The sequence below is a fragment of the Salvelinus alpinus genome, unplaced genomic scaffold (genome assembly GCF_045679555.1).
Source record: "Salvelinus alpinus unplaced genomic scaffold, SLU_Salpinus.1 scaffold_42, whole genome shotgun sequence".
NCBI classification, from domain to species: Eukaryota; Metazoa; Chordata; class Actinopteri; order Salmoniformes; family Salmonidae; genus Salvelinus; species Salvelinus alpinus.
The window spans coordinates 135,556-145,878 of record NW_027255983.1 but is presented as its reverse complement, the minus strand read 5'-3'; the positions used below and the strand labels follow the sequence as shown (position 1 = coordinate 145,878).

Here is a 10,323-nt window from a genome sequence, read left to right as displayed (position 1 = left end):
CCGACAGGGGTGGGCTCAGGAACCAATCACAACGGCAGGGGTGGGCTCAGGAACCAATCACATCAGCAGGGGTGGGCTCAGGAACCAATCACATCAGCAGGGGTGGGCTCAGGAACCAATCACATCGGCAGGGGTGGGCTCAGGAACCAATCACATCGGCAGGGGTGGGCTCAGGAACCAATCACATCGGCAGGGGTGGGCTCAGGAACCAATCACATCGACAGGGGTGGGCTCAGGAACCAATCACACCGACAGGGGTGGGCTCAGGAACCAATCACAATGGCAGGGGTGGGCTCAGGAACCAATCATATCACTGTACATTCTGTCTACTGTCCGAGACCGTTTGATCTATTCGGCCCACACGTCACCCTCCTCTGGTCATCCTGGGATCGGCCGGACGGTGCGCTGTTTGAGTGGGAAGTACTGGTGGTCCACCTTGGCCAAGGACGTGAGGGTTTATGTTTCATCCTGCTCGGTGTGCGCCCATTGCAAGGCTCCCAGGCACCTGCCCAGAGGGAAATTACAACCCCTACCTGTTCCACAATGGCCGTGGTCGCACCTGTCGGTGAACTTCCTGACGGATCTTCCTCCCTCACAGGGCAACACCATGATCCTGGTTGTTGTGGATCGGTTTTCTAAGTCCTGCCGTCTCCTCCCTTTGCCCGGTCTCCCTACGGCCCTACAGACTGTGGAGGCCCTGTTCACTCATGTCTTCTGGCACTACGGGGTGCCTGAGGACACAGTCTCTGATCGAGGTCCCCAGTTCACATCTAGGGTCTGGAGAGCGTTCATGGAACGTCTGGGGGTCTCGGTCAGCCTCACCTCGGGTTTGCACCCCGAGAGTAACGGGCAGGTGGAGAGAGTCAACCAGGATGTGAGAGATGGAGGAGAGATGCTGGGTGCCGGTGGAGGACGTCCTGGACCCTTCGTTGCTGCGGGATTTCCACCGTCTCCATCAGGATCGCCCTGCGCCTCGTCCTCCGGGTCGTCTCCGAGGTCGGTGTCGGCGCGCTGCTGGAGCCGTGCGTCAAGGGGGGGGGTACTGTCACGACTTCCGCCGAAGTTGGTCCCTCTCCTTGTTCGGGCGACGTTCGGCGGTCGACGTCACCGGCTTTCTAGCTACCGCCGATCCACTTTTCATGTTCCATTTGTTTTGTCTTTGTTTCGCACACCTGTTTTCAATCCCACAATCACGTGTTCATTATTTAACCCTTTGTTCCCCACATGGTTTTTGTGAGTGATTGTTTATTTGTATTTCGGTCTGTCATGGTGTACGTGTATTTGTTACTTTGTGTACTTGACATTTTCAGTAAAGTACGTTTAATTACTCATATCTGCTGTACTGCGCCTGACTCTCTACACCAGCTATCCTGAACTCGAGGCGTCGGGTGAGGGGCCTTCAGTACCTCGTGGAGTGGGAGGGGTACCGTCCGGAGGAGAGATGGACCCTTTGTTGCTGCGGGATTTCCACCGTCTCCAAGTACCTTTAATTCCTCATATCTGCTGTCCTGCGCCTGACTCTCTACACCAGCTACACACAGGACCCAGTACAGTTATTTTGAGGTTTTTGAATAACTGCCTTAAAACTTTCACAATGCTTCAATAAGACTTTCAATAAGGTTATCTGTTCTGAACTCCCAGCACAGACAGGACACATGGAGATTACTTTCCTTAGGCACTAATCATGCAAACACATGTGTTTTTATTGTGGCACGGTGTCAGTGAGATTCGAACCTATGATATTCTGTTGCTATCCTGCATATTGTTTACATCCCTTATTGTAACCACAATGTCACAAATAATTTCTATCTACCTTTCCAATTACTTTTAGAGTTTGGGATTTACAAATGTGCGCTTTTCATGTCATTTTTAGTAAGTAATATGCTACAGTTCAGTTACAGCTTGTTATGATCAAGTAGAAACATAAAAAATAAGTGTATTTTTTGGGGTGTGCGTGCAGGACAGAGGAAAAGCAATTCTTACACTGTTGTTCAGGAGGTACGGAAAATTGTGTGTCAATTCATAAACCATGTGCCATCGAAAATCTCTTCTCAACTATTTTGCAATCTACATGGCTCTCCGCCAAAAATAACATTTAGAGGATTGGAGGATTATAAATTAATATCTAAGGGGCATTTTTCATTAAGGCAAATCTGGAAAAAGACATGAACAAGATACTAACATACTGAAAACTACATAATGACTGTATACTATATGCTCGAAGTTCATCTGTAGTAGTTAAAGTAGTAGTAGTTAGCTGTGTTCAGATACTAACATACTGAATACTACATACTTAATGACTGAATACTATATGCTCGTAGTTCATCTGTAAACAAACGATAAAAAGAGGAGCGTGAACTCAAATCACCCCCTTTGTCTAGAAAATGTCAACAGCAACATGGCATTGAAATAAAACATCGTTTGAATCTGTAATAATCACACTCAGCGTTAAAGAGTGGACCTACAAAACATATCAACAACGGAGTTAAACAATAGTAGAAAAACGTATATTTACTACAATAGGAATATACATTATGACCCCTCCCTGAAGAACACTGACCCACTGGTGGCCATCACTTCACAGAATACATGTTAATATCAGGGACACGTACAGGTACTTCAGGTTGTATGTTAATATCAGGGACACGTACAGGTACTTCAGGATACATGTTAATATCAGGGACACGTACAGGTACTTCAGGATACATGTTAATATCAGGGCCACGTACAGGTACTTCAGGATCCATGTTAATATCAGGGACACGTACAGGTACTTCAGGATACATGTTAATATCAGGGCCACGTACAGGTACTTCAGGATCCATGTTAATATCAGGGACACGTACAGGTACTTCAGGTTGTATGTTAATATCAGGGACACGTACAGGTACTTCAGGATCCATGTTAATATCAGGGACACGTACAGGTACTTCAGGTTGTATGTTAATATCAGGGACACGTACAGGTACTTCAGGATGTATTTTAATATCAGGGACACGTACAGGTACTTCAGGTTGTATGTTAATATCAGGGACACGTACAGGTACTTCAGGTTGTATGTTAATATCAGGGCCAAGTACAGGTACTTCAGGATGTATTTTAATATCAGGGACACGTACAGGTACTTCAGGATGTATTTTAATATCAGGGTCACGTACAGGTACTTCAGGATGTATTTTAATATCAGGGATACGTACAGGTACTTCAGGATGTATTTTAATATCAGGGACACGTACAGGTACTTCAGGATGTATTTTAATATCAGGGACACGTACAGGTACTTCAGGATGTATTTTAATATCAGGGACACGTACAGGTACTTCAGGATGTATTTTAATATCAGGGCCACGTACAGGTACTTCAGGATGTATTTTAATATCAGGGACACGTACAGGTACTTCAGGATGTATTTTAATATCAGGGTCACGTACAGGTACTTCAGGATGTATTTTAATATCAGGGTCACGTACAGGTACTTCAGGATGTATTTTAATATCAGGGACACGTACAGGTACTTCAGGATGTATTTTAATATCAGGGCCACGTACAGGTACTTCAGGATGTATTTTAATATCAGGGACACGTACAGGTACTTCAGGATGTATTTTAATATCAGGGACACGTACAGGTACTTCAGGATGGATTTTAATATCAGGGACACGTACAGGTACTTCAGGATGTATTTTAATATCAGGGACACGTACAGGTACTTCAGGATGTATTTTAATATCAGGGACACGTACAGGTACTTCAGGATGTATTTTAATATCAGGGACACGTACAGGTACTTCAGGATGTATTTTAATATCAGGGACACGTACAGGTACTTCAGGATGTATTTTAAGATCAGGGATACGTACAGGTACTTCAGGATGTATTTTAATATCAGGGACACGTACAGGTACTTCAGGATGTATTTTAATATCAGGGATACGTACAGGTACTTCAGGATGTATTTTAATATCAGGGATACGTACAGGTACTTCAGGATGTATTTTAATATCAGGGACACGTACAGGTACTTCAGGATGTATTTTAATATCAGGGACACGTACAGGTACATCAGGTTGTAAGTCTAACACATAACACAGTAGTTAACAGTAATCCACATCAGACAAAACACAACAATCAATAGCCAGTGTTGGAATGAACATATTACTAAATATACATATACTAAATAAACATATTACTAAATAATGACAATGAAAAGGTTATCAAGATAACGCACACACACACACACACACACACACACACACACACACACACACACACACACACACACACACACACACACACACACACACACACACACACACACACACACACACACACACACACACACACACACGGACCCCAGCAGGCAGGCAGACACACACACACACACACACACACACACACACACACACACACACACACACACACACACACACACACACACACACACACACACACACACACACACACACACACACAGTCAAACACACACAGTCAAACACACACAGTCACACACATGGACCCCAGCAGGCAGACACACACACAGTCACGGACCCCAGCAGGCAGACACACACACACACACACATGGACCCCAGCAGGCAGACACACACACACACACACATGGACCCCAGCAGGCAGACACACACACACACACACACACACGGACCCCAGCAGGCAGACACACACACACACACACACAGTCACGGACCCTAGCAGGCAGACACACACACACACACACACACACATGGACCCCAGCATGCAGACAAGCACGCGCACACACACACAGACGTTAAAGAGCATTGCTCAGTTGAGGTTTCTGGGATGCACAATTCACACACTTCTCCCTATATAGTGGTACTACTATAGACCAGAGCCCTATTCCCTATATAGTGGTACTACTATAGACCAGAGCCCTATTCCCTATATAGTGGTACTACTATAGACCAGAGCCCTATTCCCTATATAGTGGTACTACTATAGACCAGAGCCCTATTCCCTATATAGTGGTACTACTATAGACCAGAGCCCTATTCCCTATATAGTGGTACTACTATAGACCAGAGTCCTATTCCCTATATAGTGGTAGATCTGTTGTCTCCTTCTACAGCCTGATCCCAGATCTGTTTGGGTTCTTGCCAACTTCATTGCTCATTGTGACAATGAGTGACAGGGAGTTGGCATGATAGTACAAACAGACTGGCACTCAGGCTAGGGTCAGTGTGACAGGGAGTTGGCATGATAGTACAAACAGACTGGCACTCAGGCTAGGGTCAGTGTGACAGGGAGTTGGCATGATAGCACAAACAGACTGGCACTCAGGCTAGAGTCAGTGTGACAGGGAGTTGGCATGATAGCACAAACAGACTGGCACCCAGGCTAGAGTTAGTGTGACAGGGAGTTGGCATGATAGTACAAACAGACTGGCACTCAGGCTAGAGTCAGTGTGACAGGGAGTTGGCATGATAGTACAAACAGACTGGCACTCAGGCTAGGGTCAGTGTGACAGGGAGTTGGCATGATAGCACAAACAGACTGGCACCCAGGCTAGAGTTAGTGTGACAGGGAGTTGGCATGATAGTACAAACAGACTGGCACTCAGGCTAGGGTCAGTGTGACAGGGAGTTGGCATGATAGCACAAACAGACTGGCACTCAGGCTAGGGTCAGTGTGACAGAGAGTTGGCATGATAGTACAAACAGACTGGCACTCAGGCTAGGATCAGTGTGACAGGGAGTTGGCATGATAGTACAAACATACTGGTACTCAGGCTAGGGTCAGTGTGACAGGGAGTTGGCATGATAGTACAAACAGACTGGCACTCAGGCTAGAGTCAGTGTGACAGGGAGTTGGCATGATAGCACAAACAGACTGGCACTCAGGCTAGGGTCAGTGTGACAGGGAGTTGGCATGATAGCACAAACAGACTGGCACCCAGGCTAGAGTCAGTGTGACAGGGAGTTGGCATGATAGTACAAACAGACTGGCACTCAGGCTAGGGTCAGTGTGACAGGGAGTTGGCATGATAGCACAAACAGACTGGCACTCAGGCTAGGGTCAGTGTGACAGAGAGTTGGCATGATAGTACAAACAGACTGGCACTCAGGCTAGGATCAGTGTGACAGGGAGTTGGCATGATAGTACAAACATACTGGTACTCAGGCTAGGGTCAGTGTGACAGGGAGTTGGCATGATAGTACAAACAGACTGGCACTCAGGCTAGGGTCAGTGTGACAGGGAGTTGGCATGATAGTACAAACAGACTGGCACTCAGGCTAGGATCAGTGTGACAGGGAGTTGGCATGATAGTACAAGCATACTGGCACTCAGGCTAGGATCAGTGTGACAGGGAGTTGGCATGATAACACAAACAGACTGGCACTCAGGCTAGAGTCAGTGTGACAGGGAGTTGGCATGATAATACAAACAGACTGGCACTCAGGCTAGAGTCAGTGCAGAGGACATGGGCATGTGTCTGTCCTGCTACAGTAACTCCTGTTCACACTGTGCTGCACTAATGTAACAGTGCAGAGGGACATGGGCATGTTTCTGTCCTGCTACAGTAACTCCTGTTCAGACTGTGCTGCACTAATGTAACAGTGCAGAGGGACATGGGCATGTGTCTGTCCTGTTACAGTAACTCCTGTTCAGACTGTGCTGCACTAATGTAACAGTACAGAGGGACATGGGCATGTTTCTGTCCTGCTACAGTAACTCCTGTTCAGACTGTGCTGCACTAATGTAACAGTGCAGAGGGACATGGGCATGTTTCTGTCCTGCTACAGTAACTCCTGTTCAGACTGTGCTGCACTAATGTAACAGTGCAGAGGACATGGGAATGTTTCTGTCCTGTTACAGTAACTCCTGTTCAGACTGTGCTGCACTAATGTAACAGTGCAGAGGACATGGACATGTTTCTGTCCTGCTACAGTAACTCCTGTTCAGACTGTGCTGCACTAATGTAACAGTGCAGAGGACATGGGCATGTTTCTGTCCTGTTACAGTAACTCCTGTTCAGACTGTGCTGCACTAATGTAACAGTGCAGAGGGACATGGGCATGTTTCTGTCCTGCTACAGTAACTCCTGTTCAGACTGTGCTGCACTAATGTAACAGTGCAGAGGGACATGGGCATGTTTCTGTCCTGTTACAGTAACTCCTGTTCAGACTGTGCTGCACTAATGTAACAGTGCAGAGGGACATGGGCATGTTTCTGTCCTGCTACAGTAACTCCTGTTCAGACTGTGCTGCACTAATGTAACAGTGCAGAGGGACATGGGCATGTTTCTGTCCTGCTACAGTAACTCCTGTTCAGACTGTGCTGCACTAATGTAACAGTGCAGAGGGACATGGGCATGTTTCTGTCCTGCTACAGTAACTCCTGTTCAGACTGTGCTGCACTAATGTAACAGTGCAGAGGGACATGGGCATGTTTCTGTCCTGCTAAAGTAACTCCTGTTCAGACTGTGCTGCACTAATGTAACAGTGCAGAGGACATGGGCATGTTTCTGTCCTGCTACAGTAACTCCTGTTCAGACTGTGCTGCACTAATGTAACAGTGCAGAGGACATGGGCATGTTTCTGTCCTGCTACAGTAACTCCTGTTCAGACTGTGCTGCACTAATGTAACGGTGCAGAGGACATGGGCATGTTTCTGTCCTGCTACAGTAACTCCTGTTCAGACTGTGCTGCACTAATGTAACAGTGCAGAGGGACATGGGCATGTTTCTGTCCTGCTACAGTAACTCCTGTTCAGACTGTGCTGCACTAATGTAACAGTGCAGAGGGACATGGGCATGTTTCTGTCCTGCTACAGTAACTCCTGTTCAGACTGTGCTGCACTAATGTAACAGTGCAGAGGGACATGGGCATGTTTCTGTCCTGCTACAGTAACTCCTGTTCAGACTGTGCTGCACTAATGTAACAGTGCAGAGGGACATGGGCATGTTTCTGTCCTGCTATAGTAAAACCTGTTCAGACTGTGCTGCACTAATGTAACAGTACAGAGGGACATGGGCATGTTTCTGTCCTGCTACATTAACTCCTGTTCAGACTGTGCTGCACTAATGTAACAGTGCAGAGGGACATGGGCATGTTTCTGTCCTGCTACAGTAACTCCTGTTCAGACTGTGCTGCACTAATGTAACAGTGCAGAGGACATGGGCATGTTTCTGTCCTGCTACAGTAACTCCTGTTCAGACTGTGCTGCACTAATGTAACAGTGCAGAGGAACATGGGCATGTTTCTGTCCTGCTACAGTAACTCCTGTTCAGACTGTGCTGCACTAATGTAACAGTGCAGAGGACATGGGCATGTTTCTGTCCTGCTACAGTAACTCCTGTTCAGACTGTGCTGCACTAATGTAACAGTGCAGAGGACATGGGCATGTTTCTGTCCTGCTACAGTAACTCCTGTTCAGACTGTGCTGCACTAATGTAACAGTGCAGAGGGACATGGGCATGTTTCTGTCCTGCTACAGTAACTCCTGTTCAGACTGTGCTGCACTAATGTAACAGTGCAGAGGGACATGGGCATGTTTCTGTCCTGTTACAGTAACTCCTGTTCAGACTGTGCTGCACTAATGTAACAGTGCAGAGGACATGGGCATGTTTCTGTCCTGCTACAGTAACTCCTGTTCAGACTGTGCTGCACTAATGTAACAGTACAGAGGACATGGGCATTTTCTGTCCTGCTACAGTAACTCCTGTTCAGACTGTGCTGCACTAATGTAACAGTGCAGAGGGACATGGGCATGTTTCTGTCCTGCTACAGTAACTCCTGTTCAGACTGTGCTGCACTAATGTAACAGTGCAGAGGACATGGGCATGTTTCTGTCCTGCTACAGTAACTCCTGTTCAGACTGTGCTGCACTAATGTAACAGTGCAGAGGGACATGGGCATGTTTCTGTCCTGCTACAGTAACTCCTGTTCAGACTGTGCTGCACTAATGTAACAGTGCAGAGGGACATGGGCATGTTTCTGTCCTGCTACAGTAACTCCTGTTCAGACTGTGCTGCACTAATGTAACAGTGCAGAGGACATGGGCATGTTTCTGTCCTGCTACAGTAACTCCTGTTCAGACTGTGCTGCACTAATGTAACAGTGCAGAGGGACATGGGCATGTTTCTGTCCTGTTACAGTAACTCCTGTTCAGACTGTGCTGCACTAATGTAACAGTGCAGAGGGACATGGGCATGTTTCTGTCCTGCTACAGTAACTCCTGTTCAGACTGTGCTGCACTAATGTAACAGTGCAGAGGACATGGGCATGTTTCTGTCCTGTTACAGTAACTCCTGTTCAGACTGTGCTGCACTAATGTAACAGTGTAGAGGGACATGGGCATGTTTCTGTCCTGTTACAGTAACTCCTGTTCAGACTGTGCTGCACTAATGTAACAGTGCAGAGGGACATGGGCATGTTTCTGTCCTGCTACAGTAACTCCTGTTCAGACTGTGCTGCACTAATGTAACAGTGCAGAGGACATGGGCATGTTTCTGTCCTGCTACAGTAACTCCTGTTCAGACTGTGCTGCACTAATGTAACAGTGCAGAGGACATGGGCATGTTTCTGTCCTGCTACAGTAACTCCTGTTCAGACTGTGCTGCACTAATGTAACAGTGCAGAGGACATGGGCATGTTTCTGTCCTGCTACAGTAACTCCTGTTCAGACTGTGCTGCACTAATGTAACAGTGCAGAGGGACATGGGCATGTTTCTGTCCTGCTACAGTAACTCCTGTTCAGACTGTGCTGCACTAATGTAACAGTGCAGAGGACATGGGCATGTTTCTGTCCTGCTACAGTAACTCCTGTTCAGACTGTGCTGCACTAATGTAACAGTGCAGAGGGACATGGGCATGTTTCTGTCCTGCTACAGTAACTCCTGTTCAGACTGTGCTGCACTAATGTAACAGTGCAGAGGACATGGGCATGTTTCTGTCCTGCTACAGTAACTCCTGTTCAGACTGTGCTGCACTAATGTAACAGTGCAGAGGGACATGGGCTTGTTTCTGTCCTGCTACAGTAACTCCTGTTCAGACTGTGCTGCACTAATGTAACAGTGCAGAGGACATGGGCATGTTTCTGTCCTGTTACAGTAACTCCTGTTCAGACTGTGCTGCACTAATGTAACAGTGCAGAGGACATGGACATGTTTCTGTCCTGCTACAGTAACTCCTGTCCAGACTGTGCTGCACTAATGTAACAGTGCAGAGGGACATGGGCATGTTTCTGTCCTGCTACAGTAACTCCTGTTCAGACTGTGCTGCACTAATGTAACAGTGCAGAGGGACATGGGCATGTTTCTGTCCTGCTACAGTAACTCCTGTTCAGACT

The 10,323-nt window shown here is 47.0% G+C and overlaps 1 protein-coding gene across 1 annotated transcript; it reads right to left on the bottom strand.

Annotated features, from left to right (window-relative positions):
- Positions 1-1,522: 1,522 nt before the first annotated feature.
- On the bottom strand, positions 1,523-7,248 carry LOC139567079 (NADH-ubiquinone oxidoreductase chain 5-like). Its single transcript, XM_071388558.1, has 2 exons — positions 4,197-7,248; positions 1,523-4,165 (listed from the first exon to the last, which is right to left on the bottom strand). The coding sequence occupies exon 2, from the start codon at positions 4,061-4,063 to the stop codon at positions 2,579-2,581; it is 1,485 nt and encodes a 494-aa protein (XP_071244659.1). The 5' UTR covers positions 4,064-4,165; positions 4,197-7,248; the 3' UTR covers positions 1,523-2,578.
- Positions 7,249-10,323: the final 3,075 nt, after the last annotated feature.

Coding starts and splice junctions, on each gene's coding strand:
- LOC139567079 (XM_071388558.1), bottom strand. CDS start 4,063: ATGTACCTGTACGTGTCCCTGATATTAAAATACATCCTGAAGTACCTG.